This window comes from Centroberyx affinis, unplaced genomic scaffold (assembly GCF_046629955.1).
Source record: "Centroberyx affinis isolate AG114_WGS23_722 - 3 ecotype Tasmania unplaced genomic scaffold, CSIRO-AGI_Caff_v1 ptg007301l_1, whole genome shotgun sequence".
In the NCBI taxonomy this organism is placed as follows: Eukaryota; Metazoa; Chordata; class Actinopteri; order Beryciformes; family Berycidae; genus Centroberyx; species Centroberyx affinis.
In genome coordinates this window covers 17,501-36,662 of record NW_027283688.1, presented here as the reverse complement: position 1 = coordinate 36,662, position 19,162 = coordinate 17,501, and the positions used below count along the sequence as shown (strand labels likewise).

The 19,162-nt window shown below is 42.1% G+C and overlaps 1 protein-coding gene across 1 annotated transcript in view; it reads left to right on the top strand.

Annotated features, from left to right (window-relative positions):
* Positions 1 to 19,162, top strand: part of LOC139639442 (estrogen-related receptor gamma-like) — a gene marked incomplete at its 3' end in the record, with an annotated part of 40,246 nt that overhangs the window by 17,160 nt on the left and 3,924 nt on the right. The window contains exon 3 of the mRNA XM_071513530.1: positions 14,168 to 14,592. Coding sequence (XP_071369631.1) covers positions 14,168 to 14,592 — 425 coding nt within the window. The remainder of the gene's footprint in view (positions 1 to 14,167; positions 14,593 to 19,162) is intronic.

The window sequence follows — 19,162 nt, the reverse complement described above, 5'->3', positions numbered from 1 at the left end:
CCACTAGTCCACCCTGCCACCCACTATGTGCACTAAAAACTGAAAATCTTCAACCAAAGAGGCATTTCACTCTGAATTGCCCTGTTGGAAAACAGTTCAGTGAGTGTGTTTATAGTGTGAACCGGAGGCAGGTGAAACTGAGCACTGCCTTGGTCCATTTTTAGAACATATACTGTAAATAAACGGCTTGTTTCATGTTAAAACACAGTGTAGGCTTGATACATGAAACACAGACACACATTCATATTTTTTTTCCCTCATGCTCTCTCTTTCCCCTCCTCTCTCTCCTTCTCTGTCTCTCTCTTGTATCTGTATATCTTCTGATACTGAGGGGTCTGGAAATATTTGAAGCCTTTAGGGATCAAGCTTTTACTACCTGGAACTCACTTTTTTAGTAATATTGTTATTGTTAAGTAATAACAATAAGTGATATTGGCCAAAAGTCTGCTTACTAGTACTTATTAGGAATTATGCTGCATGGTAACAATGTCAAAATTACCTTGATGAATGTTAGTGTAATTTTTTTTTTTAATGTTATTATTGTTGTTGTATTATTGGACCCATTAGAGTACTATTGACCGGTGCATTGTTAGGCTCATTCGAAGCCCTTCAAAGTGTGTGTGTGTGTGGTGTGTGTGTTGTGTGTGTGTGTATGTGTCTGTGTGTGTCTGTGTGCAGACTGTAGACTGGGACTTCCACCGTCTTAGTCCAATAGGATTTCAGGGTTAGTCTGGGTCAAGCCAATTAGAGGTCTGGCATGCCATTCTCACGCAGGCTCTCAGCCAATCACAAACAAGCGCGTTACTGGCACTGTGTTAATGTGTGTGTGTGTGTGTGTGTGTGTGTGTGTGTGTGTGTGTGTTGGCAGACAGTGAGGTCTGATGATGAGAGGTGTAAAGGTTTGCCAGGGGCTAGGGAGTCACGCCATGGCTGGAAGTTAGACACACACACACACACACACACACACACTCCTGGAATTGGGGAACATGATTTCCCCTGCAGAGGTCCAAGTGTTGGACCAAGTTAAAACAAACTGGAATTAATATTACAAATTCAACTGCCAACTAATGACAAGCTTAAGAAGTGAAGACCTTTCTACACTGGCAGATAATGTTGCTGGTTTCAGTCTTCACAACTTCTCTCAAGACACATTCTGTGCAATCAATAATGTGTTATCATGATAAAATAAAACATCCCTCCTAAGCTTTTTTTTTTTTTTTTTACAATGTATACATCCATATACATACAAAAGAATATAGTGATGGATTTCATGTGATTCATTTTATGACATTAAAAACAAAATAAGAATTAATATAATCAGAGACCTAACAGTGAAGATGCAGATAAATTTGCAGCCTGAAAGCGATACTTGATAACGCACAATATCAAGATGTCAGTTGCACCAACCAATCACTTCACCTCAACTCACCTCACACTTAGACACTGACACTGACACACACACACACACACACACACACACACACACACACAGAGCACAGTATAAGATCACATGAACACTCACTCCAGGATGTCTGATCTCCAACTGTGTTGATGAGATTTAGTAACACGATTTATACACACACGCGCACACACACAAATACACATACACACACAAACGGAACACCTACTGTAAAAGACAGCTAGAAATGTGTAGACCTGATAAACTCCTATTTTAATTGTTCAGTTTTGTTCCCATCATCCATTTTAGTTTGGGAAAGTAAATTATTGATTGAACACATTAGAATCTGTTGTTACCATGGAGAATGTCATCACTCTGCATCATCCATTTTCACATCATGCACCTTTCTTAAAATCCATCAGAAGCATTTATGTTGTTAAAAAACATAATAATAAAAAGTTTAATTTGCTTTAGTTCCTGGAAAGTTGCTCAAATTTATTATTATCTGAATCCCTAAGAAATTCCTGATTTGTTTTTGGAGATCTGTGGTTTTCATTGGACAGCGACAATATTATTCCGCTTTTTATTTAGGCCATCAAACCATGGGAATGTGATTAATGTCAGGCAGCCAGGGCGCGCTTGCATCCGTGCACACAGACACACACACACACACACACACACACATACACACATACACACCCTTCGCTGTAAACTGAGCCCAATGTAATCATAATGATAAAGCAGATTGCCTTAACACACAGATGGGCCTCCCAACAGCTCTGTGTGTGTGTGGGTGGGTGTGTGTGCGTGTGTGTGAGTGTGTAGACAACGCTGATTGGATTGCAGATTTATAGAAGAGGATTACTGCTGGAGCGAGAGAGAGAGAGAGAGAGAGAGAAAGAGAGGGAGAGAGAGAGAGAAAGAGTGCGAGGGGTTCAGACATCTCACCTCTCATTAACTTCCACCCCCTTCACCTCAGCTCCCCTTACACTCAGTCACAGACACACACATACACACACAGACACACACATACACACACATAGCACAACACACCAGCCTACACTTAAGACATTACTTCTGCTATTGAAAATGTCTTTCCATGCAAAAAGCTGAAATATTATTGAAATCCTTGCACTGGGCATTCTGTTTTAAAAACACACTCAGCTCTTTGAGTTGTCAGGAAAACATAACCGTGCCTTTCCATTAAAAAAAAAAACGTGAAAACGAAGCTAGAGCTGTAATGACCGGCCCCAATGGACAGCAGCTTGATGAGGATGCGTTACAATACAGCTGAATAGTTTGAACACCAAAAGTTGACTGAGGGGAGAGAGCAAGTGAACGGGTGAGAGAGAAAGACAAAAGAAGGAAACAGGGAATTGGAGGGGAAGAGGGATGGAACGGAAGAACAAATTCAGTATGCTCATATTCTCTGAGAACCCTGAGGAAGACTTTCTGCTGAAACACGTTGGGTTTTCCATCCCAGTAAATATTTTTTTTTAGAACATCCATCAACCTATAAGAGTAGCTGAATTTGTTTTTCCTTTCTGGCTTTTTCTATTCTAGCTTTTTCTAGTTCTAGTTTTGTTTTTTCTAGAAGAAGAGACATGAGAAGTTAAAAAGAGAGGGAAAAGTGATGTGAGGGGAGAGATATTTAGAGATATTTGTTCTTTATAAAAGTTGCCTTAGCAAACCATGTCAAAAGTGCAAATTGAATTGAATTGAATTTAACTGAGATGGACAGACAGAGAAAGACAGGGAGCTTCAGATACAGAAACACAGCGAAAAAAGAGAGCTGGAAAGAGAAACAGAAACTAAGAATGAAAGACAGAGACAGACAGAACAAGATAAAGGAGGGATAGAAACAGACACAGAGAGACAAGCAGACAGAGACAGACAGGCAGGCTGACAGACAGACAGGAACAGAGACAGACAGAGACAGACAGGCAGGCTGACAGACAGACAGGAACAGAGACAGACAGAGACAGTGGGTACTCCAGCAAACCTGATTATGACTGGATGTGAATTAGATTCCCTAACAGATGGTCCAGGAGAGAGGCGGTAAGGTGCTTCAGCCAGCAATGAGGGGAGGGAGGGAGACGGGACGGGAGGGAGGGAGGGAGAGGGGGGAGGAGGAATGAATGGGAGGGAGAAAGATAGGTAGAGCAGGAAAGGAGGGAGAGGAGGCAAGCGTCAACAGCAGCTCGTGTTGCTGCTGATAGTTCAATCAATTCAGTTCAAAAGATGCTTTATTGGCATGGTAAAATGCATTACATTTCCAAAGCACAAGGAAGACAATATACATATTCACTGTTGTCGTGTGAAAAGCTTGTAAGTGCACTTTTGGTGATTTTCATGTTTTTACTTTAATTGTAGGATTATATGCTCCTCTATGGGTTATGAAAATTCCCTGACCTCTTGGGCTGATGAAGTCCCTTCAAAACCCATTGGATAACATTAAAAATGCACTGCTATTAAGCTAAAAACAAGCCTGTTTTTCTGAGATCCTGAAAAGTTGGCATTTTGGCGATACGTTTTCACTCGACAGTGACAGTGTTATAGGTTATTATATATACAAGCTATCTAACTAAGAAGGCAAATATGAACAGATGTTAATGAAAAATGATTCTGCATAATTCATAGTAAACTTGAACTAATGATTGACATCAGTTGAATCAATCTTAGTCTCCAATGGTTGTCCTTGGGTTTTGGCAAGGTGTGACAAATTTAGCTGCTATTTAACCACATTTTGGCACTTAGAATCACTTAGATGTTTGGGTATACATTTTTATATGCATTATTAATGCTGGATATATTTTTCCTTTTTCCACATACACCTATATTATTTAGTGACTATTGAATGTTTATTTTGTTAGAATGACTAAATTATTCTGCTTTGTTTTTCATTTGTATACCTACTTTTGAAACAAAAAGTAGATTGTGTTACATCAATTTTCAATAGAGAGTAGCAAAACACCAAAAGACTTTTATTTATGTGATAATGTTGCAGATTTTTCACTTGAAACTATGGTATTTGGGATATGAGGTGAGAAGTGTAATTCTGTTTCTAGCTCATTTAGCATGCAGAATAAACATAGCATGTCTGTAGAGGCCTTTCTCAATAGCCATGCTGTGTTCACTGAGTCTGTACATTATTGTACATACTCTCTCTCTCTGACCCTTTCTCTCTGCTTCTCTCTCTCGCTCGCTCTCTCTGATGGATAGGTGTAAATCAGCACAATCCTGTAGTGACAGCCCAATTTCCCCAAATCTGATCTGCTTAAAGAATGCAGCTTTGGAGCCGCACTCACTCTCCTCTCCTCTCCTCTCCTCTCCTCTCCTCTCCTCTCTTCTCCTCTCCTCTCCTTTCCTCTCCTCTCCTCTCCTCCCCTCTCCTCTCCTCTCATTTTTCCTTTACTTTCCCTTCCTCCCCTCTCCTCCGCTCTTCCTTGTTTCTCCTCTCTTTCTTGCATCTCCTCTCCTTTCCTCCCATGTCTCCTGCCCTCTCCTCACCTCCTCTCCCATCATTCCCTCAAATCCCACACTCTTCCCCACCATTTTACTGCTTTTACTACACACACTCTCTCTCTCTTTATCTCTATATCTCTTTCTCTTCTCTCTTTCCCTCTCCTCTCTTTCACAGAATTGCTCTCTTTCTCCTTTTTTTTCTTTCTCTATTTCCCTCTCCCCTCTCCCTACCTCCCTCCCGTGTCACATTTGAAAGCCCTGTCATATTTACTAGAGTGGAAATCCTCTTTCACCATCTGCTTAATAAAATGTGTTTTTAATCCGACGGGGGGGTATTTTTTTTTTAACACTTGTTTTATTATACTTATGTGCAATTTCATTTGATACGGCACCTGGCCCAGTCCTTATCTCTGTATGTGTGTGAGTGTGTGTGTGTGTGTGTGTGTGTGTGAGAGAGAAAGAGAGAGAGAGAGAGAGAGAGAGGAAGGACCGCAGCAGATTGAGGAAGTCCAGAGTTTATTTACTCCAGTACACTCTGCACTGTACCCGAATGAATGGCTGTGTGTTTGTGTGTGTGTGTGTGTGTGTGTGTGTGTCAGCCACAATGGCAAGTGTCGCCGAGTGTTTGGAGGGGTCGTTGCACCCCTAATGCTCGCCGATAACACTGCTAATCCACACGCACACACACACACATACACACACAGAAAGAGAGAGAGATGAACACTGCGACTTTGATCGAGTGACCTTTCCTTTAGAAAGGAACCAGTCTACAATTTATATCCCTTTATATCCCTTCACAGCCATTTCACATCAATACCATGTGAATAAGCAGCATGGAAATGTGATCATTCACATCAAATCTAATTTATTTAAGCACTTTTAACAAAACAAATGTTTTTTCATTACATATTTTTGTAAGAAGCAGGATTGTGGACATCTAAATTCATGTTTGCCCCATGAATTTTCTTTCAAAGGTTTAGCTAACAAGAGGATGCATTCAATAATTTCATTGACAAGGAAGGTTTGAGGCTGGAGGTCATGAGAGGGATTGTCCACTGTTTCACAAGTACATGCAATTTAGCCTGCTGAGCCCCCAACTAGAACCAAATTACACATTCAATATGCAGTAACTGTATTTGTGGCAAAGAAATTACTGTATTAATATAGTACGTAGATAGCTTGTGTGTTATCTGTATTGCCAATGTGAGGTTTGCTGGATGGAGTTGAGATGTTGCGGAGGTTTGAAGCACTGTTCTTAGAGGGGACAACCACCCTTACAGATACAATGACAAACGGCAGATAAAGGAGACAGAAAGAGAGAGAGGTGGAAGGAGAAAGAGGGAGGTAGAGAGAGAGGGAGAGAGAGAGAGAGAGACACAGTGACAGAGATAGTGCCTGGCAGCAACACACTTATCAGCCACAGCGCCGCAAGAAAATGACCTAAATCATCAAGATTCCCATCTGACACACACACACACACACACATACACACACACACACACGGTTTAACAGTGCGCTGCCCTCCCATTCAGCCCTGAAGAAGCACACCCTCTTCATATTTTTCCACTTAAACAACTACACTGCCGCAGGATGACTCTCAAGTTGAAATCATCCTTTATATAGACCGTGTATAAATTTGAGAGGGGAAGACAGGAAAAGGAATCCCCTCAATATTTTGGAGAACAATCACAAGGAGAGGAGAGGAGAGGAGAGGAGAATGAAATTGACTGGTACTGAATGGAACAGAGTAAAAGCGAAGAAGAAATGACATGAAACAAGTTCAAAATGACAGTGCTACAAGATGTTTGAAGACACTTGAGGTGTATTGATATCACTGGACTCAACATGATATTCCTTCATAGTTTGCTGTCTCCAGTTTGGAAAGCACATAATTCTTAATCAATAGGGGTTTGGCTGAGCTAGCCCAGTGTGAGCGGTCCCCCACTGTTTTTCCATTCACATCCATGGAAAGTGTGTGTGTGTGTGTGTATACTGTATAAACTCCATGCATTATAACACAGCGATAGCCCCACTAGTGCCTTTCTGTGAGTCTTCTCCAATTCAATTCACAAAGTGTGTGTGCGTGTCTGTGTCTGTGTGTGACATTAATATGCAAACACACACCTAGATGGAGTCGTACTGTATAATCACAGGCACACACACACACACACACACACACAAATAAATACAGAGACAGACACACACACATTTCCTCTCCCTGTCTTTATAGCCAGACAGCCCATTGGGCAGAATGTGTTTTAGCCATTATCACATTGATTGTATGTAATCAGGGGTTTATTCTGCAGCCAATGAAGTGAATTACAGGTTTCCTGCCCGACTAACACTGTAACAATTGATCTGCTCCCTGGTGTGTGTGTGTGTGTGTGTGTGTGTGTGTATGTGTGTGGGGGTGTAAGATGGTTTGGGTGTGTGTGATGGGGTGTTTGTGTGCAAGAGAGGGAGAGAAAGAAACAGACAGAGTGTGTATGTGTCTGTGTGTGTGTGAGAGAGAGAGAGGTAGAGAGAGAGATGAAGAGAGAAAGAGAGAGTGTGCTCTCAGTAGGAGGCAGAGTGGTTTAGATTGACTGTCGCAGTGGGAATTATATTATTTTTTTCATTCCTTTGTATCCCTGAAAACAACTATAATCATCCACACACTGTGAGTCTATGGAGTACACACACTTTCACTCCCTCTTTCCCTCTCTCTCTTTCTCTGTCTCTTTCTAAACTATGTACATTTTATTCACTTAACTACACTTTAAATAATACACATGCAACACACTTACACACACATATACAGAGACATACAATTATAGACGTACACAGAAAAATGGCACAGACGCATGGGCAATGACTCTCTCTCTCTCTCTCTCTCTCTCACACACACACACACACACACATATACTGTATACATATATATACTGTGTATATCTCAAGTTCCTAGCCCTATGGTCCATGCTCTAGTCAGAGTTCTTATAATATAATAAATATAAAGTGTGTGTGTGTGTTTGTCTGTCTTCTGTTGTTTTCCATGTCCCTGCCCTACAATTCAGCCGCCAGAAAATAGGAAATGAGTTTCCACTGTAATTCTTTACAAGAACAGCAGTAACCTACTCCTTTTGAATCGATGTGTTCAACTAACAAGTGAAGTCTATGTGTGTGTGTGTGTGTGTGTGCGTGTGTGCGTTTGTCTGCACTTGCAGCAGCATGTATCGAACTAACAATTCAACAAGCAGTTCAACAACCCTCCACAGATAGGACAGCGCTGAAAAGAGAGTAAAATAGAGGGAGAAACAGAGCAAAGAAAGAAAAATAAACACAGGAGTGTGGGGGCTGAAAAAGCAATTCAGTCTATTGATGAAATCATCCTATTCATTTGACTATGGAAATGTAAATGCATTTTGCTCCTATTCCCCTCCTTCCCTCCTACCTCCATTCTTTAATTCAATGTATTTTCTTTCCTCCCCCCCTTTTCCGTCTTCCCTCCTTCCTCCACTTTCTCTCCATCCCAAAGCATTGCCGGTATCTAGATAGAATTGTGAAAGGGTTTTTTTTTTTTTTTTTTTGCTTATTGGACTGTGTGTTCTTATCAGCGTCGGGAGCACAATGCTTGGTGTGATGGAAAGGTATTAGCCAACCTGTGTTAGCTACGTTGTCAGCACTTCTCCTTTCTCTCTCTCTCTTTTGCTACCACTCTTCTTTCCTCTCGTCTCCTTCTCTTGTTCTGCTCCACTGCAGTTCCCCCATTTTTACCACGGGATCGTGGTCTTCAAGAGCCAAATTTATCCAGGGCAACTGGAAGTGAGACACTTCACTCTGCTGTACCTGGAAGCAATGGATTTTGTCGTGGTGTGGAAAAAGGCATTTTGTACGAATCAAGTCTGTTCTTTATTGAGCAGTATCTAATTAATAAAAACAAGTAAAAGTTGTATTATTTTGAAAATGTCATTTAAACTATAAATCTTCACATTTTAGCTGCAATTTTCATCTCCCATAATCCTCTTCGCATGCAAATTACTTTTGATGATGTCATGTGACAGGAGAACGTACTTCTGGGTTCTTTATCTATTAGTTTGCATGGACTGTTGCAATGTAGAGATGTATACAGCGATACAGCTAAACCTTTTTAGAATGGTAAGACAACAGGTCATCTGGAATTTAATAATAAATCACATTGTTCTATAAGCAGTGCTTTAATATATGCATGTCTGCTAACTCTCAAGCCAAATAGCATAATGTAACTGTGCTCTCCATAGAAGAGATGAAGACAGCTGATCAGCTAGGGAGCCAGAGAGCCAAGATTACATTCAAATAAACTGAGAATTAGCTCTATATGTCATTACCACCAATGCACAGAAATGCACAGAATCTGCCCTTCTCTTCTCTTCTCTTCTCTTCTCTTCTCTTCTCCTTTGGTGATCAGAAATCGTATTACATTTCTCTCCCTTCATCTCCACCACCCTGGAGGAGACGAAGACAGTTTGGAGTTGTTTAAGGATCAGTGTGTGTTTGTGGCCGCCGTCTGGCGAGGCGATCGTACAAAGATTGTATATAATAAGGGAGTGAGAGGACACACGGAAAGAGAGAGCGAAGAAACACGAGGGAACAGGAGAGAGAGAGGCAGAGAGTGAGGGAGAGAGTAGTTGGTCTAATACGATGATTGTATATTTGTCCCTGCCAGTTGTCAGGACACTGCATCAGCCCACCGCTCTAATGACAGCTTGTCATACCAAAGTGGCCCACCTCCCCTCAAAACACACACACACGCAAAAACAAACTCACTTTCTTTCTTTCTTTCTTTCTTTTCTTTCTTCCTTCCTTTCTCTCTTTCTTTCTTTCTCTGCCCCCTCCTCTGTCTATTTGCCTCATTCTTTCCTCTCTCTATCGCTCTCTCTCTCCATGTATCCATGTATTTCTTTATCTCTCTTTCACGAGTCACCATGCATCACTTCAAGGAGCGAGAGAAAAAACTGGAAAAAGAAGGTAGAGAAAGAGAAAATGACAGGGATTGAGGTGGAAATGGAGACAAGGGGAGGCAGTAATCTCTCTGGTTTGTGTGTGTGTGTGTGTGTGTGTGTGTGTGTGTGTGTGTGTGTGTGTGTGTGTGTGTGTGTGTGTGTTCTCCCTCAGTAAGAGGCAGGTAAATAGGCCTGCTGAATATTTGATGTCTGCAGGGACTAAACAGCCTCTTTTGTCCCGTTGCTCAGGCTATTTGTGTGAGACAGTCTCATATCTACTTGGTGTCGAAGACACTGTATGTGTGCTAAATGTTACTTGAGGCACTAATACTCATACCTGGAGTCATTTTTACAAAGGTGAATAAATTAAATCGGCCCTGAATCGATCCACTATGATTCACTGTGAAAGAGTTTGTTAAAAGAGGTGAAAAGAAAATGTTGTCCCACCGCTAATATGGCACTTGAAAACGTCCACCAAGTGGCGTTCTTTATGTTATATGTTGTATATGTGAATCTTGTATCACCAAAAACAAAATGAGGAAAGTTATCTGCCATTTATCTGCTTTGTTAAATATGAATAAGGTGCCCTTATAAAACATAGATATGCACAAAACTTAAAGAATTAAACAACTGAAACTCTTTTTCATCAAATATATTGAAGGAGATGGAAAATAAAAAAATCGGTTGATTTTAGTATCATGATGTCTCCTTTATTTTAGCTCATTCAAACTTGAAGAAAGCAAAAAAGAGATAAATACTCTTTTCTTCAACTGAATCAAGGTAACGACAACAAACAAAAACCTGATAACTTGCTACTTCTTTGAGTTTTTAATAATCATTTTATAATATGCTTCTCTTCCACTGAAAAGCATCAAAATGTACAGAATGACAGGATGAAAATGAGATTCAAACCCCTTTTCCTCAAACAGAATTAAAGCAAAACAGGCAATACAAAAATCTGATGACTTCACTTCTTTGTGTTTTGCTGTAATCTTCTCGTAACGCACTGTTCATGTCTTTGAACCCCTCGTGCAAATGTGAAAATAGAGGGAAAAAAATACACTCAAGCCTTTTCCTCTCTGTAAATCTCTTTAAACACATAAAAAACACAAAGAATTGATAAAAAAAACGAGACCCAAACCCTTACTTCTTTCTCCATATTCGTCTGAAGAGCAGACAGGCACAATAAGAGCGCTCTTTCAGCACTGAGCCGTCACTATATAGAGCCATAATTATACTGATAACATACATACATAAATGCATTCAACCTCTCGGCACAGCGCACTGGCTGTGATTTCTTAATCTTCTCCCCTCTACTCCTCTTCTCTGAACGCATGTCTTCTTTTTATTCTTTTCATTCCTCCCCCCTCCGACTGCCATTATTTTTCATTCATAAGCAGAGCGAGAGAGAGAGAGAGAGAGAGAGAGCAAAGAAAAAAGATGAGATGAGAGGGGGAGAAAGGGAGATCAGAGAGGGAAAGGAGAGGGAAAAGGAAAGAGAGATAGATGAGAATTTGAGAGAGAGAGAAGGAAGGAAGGAAATCATCTGAGATCTTTTGGCACTTAAACTCTTTCACTTAATGGCACTCAGAGGGATTGACGGTTGGAGGGAGGGGGCAAGAAAGAGTGAAAAGAGTGGGGGGAAAAAAGACAGATTAAATCATCACCGTCACATCATCTACTCAAATGGGTCTGCTCTCCTCTTCCCTGTCTGTCACCGCAGGGTTTTCTCTTCCTCCTCGAGAATATGTAGACAAACCTGTGCCATCTGCATCACTCTCTCCCCCATCTAAATTTCTTTCTGTCCACTGAGTCTCCCTATGCTACTCCTTCTCCCTCCCTCCCTCTCTCTCTCTCTCTCTCTCTCTCTCTCCCTCTCTCTCTCCCTCTCTCTCTCTCTCTCTCTCTCTCTCTCTCTCTCTCTCAAATAAAGACCTACCTTAGCATCTGATAAATGGATTTATAGACAGTGGTGAATACCACAGGCCACAATTAATGGAGTCATAGAATTAGCAGGATATGAAGAGAGACAGGGGTGGAAAAGAAAAGGTAAGAAGAGGTGGAGGCCAGGGTACAGATTACAGTCTGGTTTTTGGGGGTCTCTCTAAAAGGGAGGGAGTTGTTGTATTAATGGGCTATAGTGATAGCACCACATCTACACAGATTAGGTGGCTGTATGCATTAAGATGCATCCTGGAAATCACCTCTACTACATTGTTGCATACGCAAAAAACACACTCCCGCACACACACATTGATGTGTCTCGCTTCAGTGATGAAGTCTGACAGTCAACTGGACTCGCTCAACACAATGTAAACCCCCCACTGGTTGACACAGTTAGACACAGATGAACACACACACACACACACACACACACATCAGCGGAGTGCATCTGATCCCAAACCAAAACCGACTGAATTTACTTTCTAGAGAAAGAGATGAGGCCAATGTGTTCTGTTTGGAGTTGTAATATGAATCAGCTATTCATAATAACGTGGTTGATTAGAATTTTAAGTGATTAGAATTTTTTGTCTCTTTGTATCCATTTCTATCTATCTCTTCTAGCCCACCCCCCCACACACACACCTCCGACCCCTCCCCAGCCTCCACCCCCCACCCGTCTCTGTCAGGCTCCATCGGTGTTTTATGGGTCCCTGTAGAACAGGGATCTTTTACAGGCCGGCTGGACTTTAGAAGCCCCTCGTTTAGCAGCATCCTGCCTTAATTAAAAACCCCTTTTGTGCTTTCTGCCTTTAACAATGAGAAGAGAGAGAAAGAGGGCGGGGGGTGGGGGGGCAGGGAGAGAGCAGGAGAGAGAAATAGAGAGAGGTAACGCAAAGAAGGAGAAAGGAAGAGAAGGAGAGAGAGTGGGCAGAGATGGAGAAAGAGACAGAGGAAGAGAGACAGAGAGCGCAGTGGGAGAGAGGGAGAAAGAGAAAGCAAGAGAAAGAGAGATGGTAGTGAATAGGAAGTGATAGGAAGACAGGCAGATAGATAGTAAGGTAGACAAAGGGAGGGATGGAGAGATACGGACAGAGAGGAGATAGCTGTTAATTACAACTGCCATTAACAAGACACCAGTCAGCCTCCTCGGGGAGAGGGAGAGGAGGAGAGGAGAGGGGGATGGGATGGGAGGGAGGAAAAGGAGAGGACGGGAGAGGAAAAGCAGAGAAGAAGAAAGGAAGATAGTAACAGTTTGGTGCTAAATAGGAGAAGAGATTAAAAAAAAAATGTCTGTTTAGTATTGCATGGCTCACCCTTTCTTTTTTTAACTTGTATCTACTCTGTGTGTGTTTGTGTGTGTACATGTATGACTGTATGCTACTCTGTCTGTATGTGTGTGTCTCCATATTTGTATGTGTGTGCATGTGTATTTGTGTGTATGTGTGAGCGTGTTTGTGTGTGTGGCTGTCTTTGGGATGATTGAGCAGCAGAGAGGCTGCTTACTGATTACCTTCATGTAGAACAAGCTGCTATTGACTGGAGAGTGACGGATGGCCGTCGGCCCTGAGTGTGCGTACGATTGTGTCTGTGTGTGTGTGTGTGTGTGTGTGTGAGTGATACTATACATGCCTTTCTACTACTTTCTTTTACCCCTGGTTCCCCAAACAAACCACAATCTTTTTCACACATTCTCTTTCTCTCCCTCTTTTTTGTATCTCCACCCCCTCTCTCTCCCATCTTTCTCTCTCTCTGTCTATCTCTCTTTATCATTCCTCTTCTTTTTTCAAAAACAATCACACAATAACAAAATATGATGGATGGATTGTGTGTGTGTGTGTGTGTGTGTGTGTGTGTGTGTGTGTGTGTGTGTGTGTGTGATTTGTAGAACCTGAAACAGCATAAATCCATCATAGAAAGTGACAGTGAGGAAATACGACAGCATTAGAACAAATGATTGTTATTATCAGAATTAACCTGCTTCCACGTAACAGTGGTCCTCATTTATCAATACTAATGTGCGTTTTCAATGTTAATATGTGTTTAAATTCTAGAGCAGGCGACCGGCACTTTTACTTGTGATGTTACTGAGTATCCCCTTGGCTTGTTAACAAAGATATTGTCTATTTTTTAAGCTAGGTTTGATGTAACTGTGATGTAGGTTTCAATTTTAATGTAATGTTTAATGTTCCTGGAGCACCATTTTTCTTGCTGCTCCACAGTACAAAAATACAGAACATTGAGGAATCAAAACATAATTTTCAGTAATTGAATATTGTTTTAATTTTGTCCTTCCCTCCTTTCTTCTGACCCTCCCTGCCTTCCTTTCCCTCTCTCATGTCTCTCTCTGTAATATCCATTACTAATATTTCCATCCCTTTCTCCTCCTCTCTCGCTCCTTCAGGCTTCTCTGCAGAATGTCCAGTAAGGAGCGCCACCTTGAGTCCAACTGTCCGTCCTCTTATATAAAGACTGAGCCGTCTAGTCCTGCCTCTCTGACTGACAGCCTAAACCACCACTCCCCCGGCGGCTCCAGTGACGCCTCGGGCTCCTATTCGTCCACCATGAACGGCCACCCCAACGGCTTAGACTCCCCGAGCCTCTATGGCTCCAACGCAGGGCCCCTTGGTCCCACCGGAGGCCCCGGATCGAAGCGTTACGAGGACTGTTCGTCGACTATCGGGGAAGATTCACAGATTAAGTGCGAGTACATGTTGAATTCGATGCCCAAGAGGCTGTGCCTGGTGTGCGGGGACATTGCGTCAGGGTACCACTATGGAGTGGCGTCCTGCGAGGCCTGCAAGGCTTTCTTCAAACGCACCATCCAAGGTTGGTCTGCATTCTCTGTTTCTGTGTGCACCATCGGTGGGTGGCTTCCATTCTGTCTTTATTTGTCTCTTTCTGTCTTTCTGTATTCTTATCTCAATGTCTCTAGAAGGAAGGTAAAGTCTTTCTCACCCCATGAATGTACATGAAGGCACATAAACTCAGCATGACAGAAGAATACAATGAGGGGTTAGCAGTGAGGGATTGGAGGTCAGAGGCTAAAGGTGAAGTTGGAGTGTCCCCCATATTAATTTGAATAGGGTCCTTTAAAAGGCAAGAGCTTTCACAGAAACACTGCACACATCCAGCCTACAAATAAGCTCTGTATCTCTTTTGCTCTCTATAATTCAACTAAATTACACACACTAACACTTGAACCATGATATTGACTTATTCTTCCATAACATACAGTATTTTCATTTTAGTAGATATTTTGGTGGCTTTTTTGCCTTTATTAGATAGTAGAGAGAAACAAGGAAAGGAGAGAGAGAGGACATGCAACAAAGATCCCAGGCCAGGTTCGAACCCAGAACATTGTTGTTATATTATACGTGCCTTAGCCAACTAAGCAACCAGGACACCCAACATATTGTACTTTCCCCCTCTCTCTCTCCTTCTCTATTTCTCTGTCTGTCATGTGCACGCACACACACACAAACACACACAAACATCCAATCACTCACACACATACACACCAACCCCCAGACACCTTTCACCCACAACCTTGACCTCTTCCTGGTCAACAGCAAAGAGTAATTTCCAGGTAGTGTTTGCATCCCCAGATCTAGCTGCTAATGCTCCATAGGCAGGGTGTTAGCTCTAAGCCTGTTTTCCAGGTGATAACCTAGTGTCAGTCTAAGGTCGGAGGCTGTGTCTAGAGGTCAGGAGTTCATGTCAGGGGGTTAGAGGAGAGAAGGGATAGAGCAGTAATCCACATGATGAGAAGAGTACCAGGAATTAAGATCAGTAATCCTTCACTCGTCTCTTGTTAGGGCTAGTAGTAGTCTAGGGAATGCACAGGTATTTGGACTGTGCCCTCCAGCTTCTGTGGGCATTTAGTGTAACTCAACTCCCAGCTCCATTACCATTGTATCCTGCCTTTACCCTTCCAGATACAAGACAAGTCAATCAGACAGACAGCCAGTTAGCCATCCAGCAAGCCAGAAAATTAGTCAGTCAGTCAGTCAGCCAGTCAGTCATTCATTCAACCAGCCAGCGATTCATTCAGCCAGTCTATCAATTAGTCCACCATCCTGGGTTCCCATGGGTCATGGACGATCTGGAATATCATGAAATTATAGGTGTATTTCAGACAAGGAAAGTCAGTGAAATTGAATACATTTCCTGCAGAAGACAGGGAATATCAGGGAATTTTACAAAGGTATTGATTGAATTTTACAAATTTTTAGGTCATGGAATCTCATTTATGAAAAGTCATGGAATTTTACATCAGGGCCATAGTGGGAAGGCTGACCATCAAGTCAGACAGTCTGTAAGCCTGTCATGAACCTGACTTTGTGTTACAGTCATAATTTTTAAAGATTTGTTCAAACTTTTTCATTACTAATGAGCACATATTATGGCCCAATCAATCATCTAGCCAGGCATACAGTCGGTCAGTCATCCAGTCAGACTGCCATTCATCAAATAGCCAAGCAGCCAGTCAGTCAGCCATCCATTCATCATCCATCCATTCAGTCAGTCAGTCACATCAGACAGGATTCCTCTATCTGTCTTTCCATCCATCCATCTATCCATCCATCCACCTGCTGTATCTGTCGCTGTTTTCTTTTTCCTGTGATAAGCAGCTTTCCCAGTAAAGCCCCAGAGAGAGACGGGGGCGGCCTGAGTCTTAGATCCACTAGATGGTCACTAACCAGAGATGACCTGTACGTGTTTATATTATGGGATGGGATCAGGACACAGTGCAATTCTGACAAAGAGATTGGAGCACGCACATGCAGAGATAATGGCAGACGCACACACACATACATTCAAGGATGCACATCCACACATGGACACCAACGCACACGAATAGATAGCAACTACACACACACATGACCTTGTACTCACTTTGCGTATAGGTTTAACCCCTAATTCATCAGTCATGTGTTTAGTATCTAATGCAACTTAAACAATTCTCTATTCCACCTGCCTCATTTCATTTAGAGGGCTTGTTAAAGGTCACATAGGTGAGGAAAGAGTTGCAGATTAAATACAACAGCTTGACACACCTATGGATATGATGCCATGTTGACACCAGAACCTATGACCTTCAATAGATTTAGTAGAATGCTCTCTCTCTCTCTCTCTCTATGTATCTTTTACATCCTGGGTCAATGAGGAAGACAAAATGCCCCCCAACAAAAAACGAATGAATACAATAACAATAGCAATTTCCCAAGTTTAAATGGACATAACCTATTATTGAAATGAATGGAGCAATTACAATAATAGAAGATTAGCAGTACGTTTTTGATCAGAATTTAGCTAGTAAAACTGGCAATGCAATGTAATAATGAGAACAAATCTCAGTAGGTAGTTTTTTGTGTGTATGTGTGTAAAAAATAAAAACAATTTGCACCTACGTTTGTGCTACAATCACAGTGTTGTGGTGGAGATTCTAGATGGTTCTGTTTATATTTGTTCAGATGCAGGCTGAGCAGACTTGGATTCACTGGAACAAATGGGTCATGACATTATCTTTGGCCCTCATACGAGCCAAACCCTTCTGCAGACAGGCCTGTGTGTATGTGTGTGTGTCTGCATGTGTGGGTTTGTGTTCATCCATGTATACGAGCACAGGTTTATGTGTATGTCTGTGCACATATGCCTATGTTTATGTGCGTGTGTGTGTGTGTGTATCTTGGCTGGAACGCAGGGCCAGCCTCGGATGGGCAGCGGCAGACATATTGGTATGTTTCAACCCATTAGCCAATAAAACCGCAGGTAATCACCAAAAAAACACCTCCAGCTGGACAGGGAGGAGAGGATGGGATAGAGAAGGAGAGGAGAAAAGAGGATGGGATAGGGAAGGAGAGGAGAGGAGAGGAAAGGGGAGGAGAGGAGAGGAGAGGAGGTACACCAACATTCTGGATAAACAATAACTTGAGACAGAGTGAGAGAAAGAGAGGAGAAGGGGGAGGGAGGATTGGGCACATGGATGTAGGAAGGAATTAGTGGTGTGTGTGTGTGTGTGTGTGTGTGTGTGTGTGTGTCGCAGCATGGAGGAAGTGGCTCTGGCAGCTGCTGTTGCCGTGGCGTCAGTCCAGCGACACCTGACAACCTGCATCTATCACTCCCTTATTGAGAGAGAGGGATAAAGGGGAGTGGGGAGGAGGGAGAGAGAGGAGGAGGAGGGGAGGAAGGCAAAGTGTGGTAGAGGGAGGGATGGGGGGATGAAATGGGGAGAGCAAGAGAGCGAGAGAGAAAAAGAGAAATGGATGAGAGTGAGAAAAAGAGAGGGAGCAACATAGAAAAGGGGATAGAGATGGAGAGCGAAGGAAAGAGTGAAAGTGATGCAAGAACGGTAGGTGGGAGGATTAAAGCAAGGGAGTCTAGGTTGTGTTTAATAAGATAGATAAAGAAAATATGCATAAATTGTTCGCAATTTTTGTGAAATAGTATGGGAAAGAGAGACTGAGTATACTGTAGGTCAAAACAAAACAAAGGTGGAGCTGAAAGGAAAAGAGATAAAGCAGAGAGAGATGACAAAGATGTTGTAATGTAACGCTAGTGCAAGCCCCCCGCATTTAGGCTGCAGACATTGTGATAGTACTCAGTCCGCACAATGGTGGACAATTGTCATGCAGCAGGTGGACACACACACATCTCTCAAAGGAGATTGCAGGGGATTTGAGACCCTCATATATCCCCCTCTCACACACACACACGTTATACATAGGAGCCTCTAAGAACCTTTCTGCTCTAAGACCACCCCACTGCACACTAATACACATAACGACACACACATACACCCTATAGTGCATTGTGACACATACACACACACACACACACACATACTATACAGTACGTATGACATTCTCATATAAACCCTTCTTTTCTAATCCTACCCTAACCCTACTCTGAAGGGGAATGTGTACATCTATCACTGTGCATACAAACAGCATACACACACAGACAGGGACACATTCACACAGGTGCCATAGGCCTATATTACACCCTCATGGGCCCCTCTAATGTAAGCCCACCCAAACTCCTCTCTGCAGAGCTGTTTCTAGCTTTTTGGAGGCCCTATGGAAAATCTTGTTTGGGGGCCCCCCCGCTATTTCAAGCACTCATGAATCAAATCTGCATCGACACAAATTCCATATGATGCATATAAATCCGACCAAATGCTGCATTTTTCACATAAACAACTTATTTTACTTTCAGGAACTTAGTTTCATTGTTAAGACATCAAAATCAAAACAAACATGCAACATTGTAAATACTGAACAAATAAAATATTTTTTTTCAAAAACAGAATGCTTTTAATAAATGACACTAGCATCATCAAGATAAAAGTGCAAATGACAAATAACAATCCAATAATATATAGCCTATATTATGC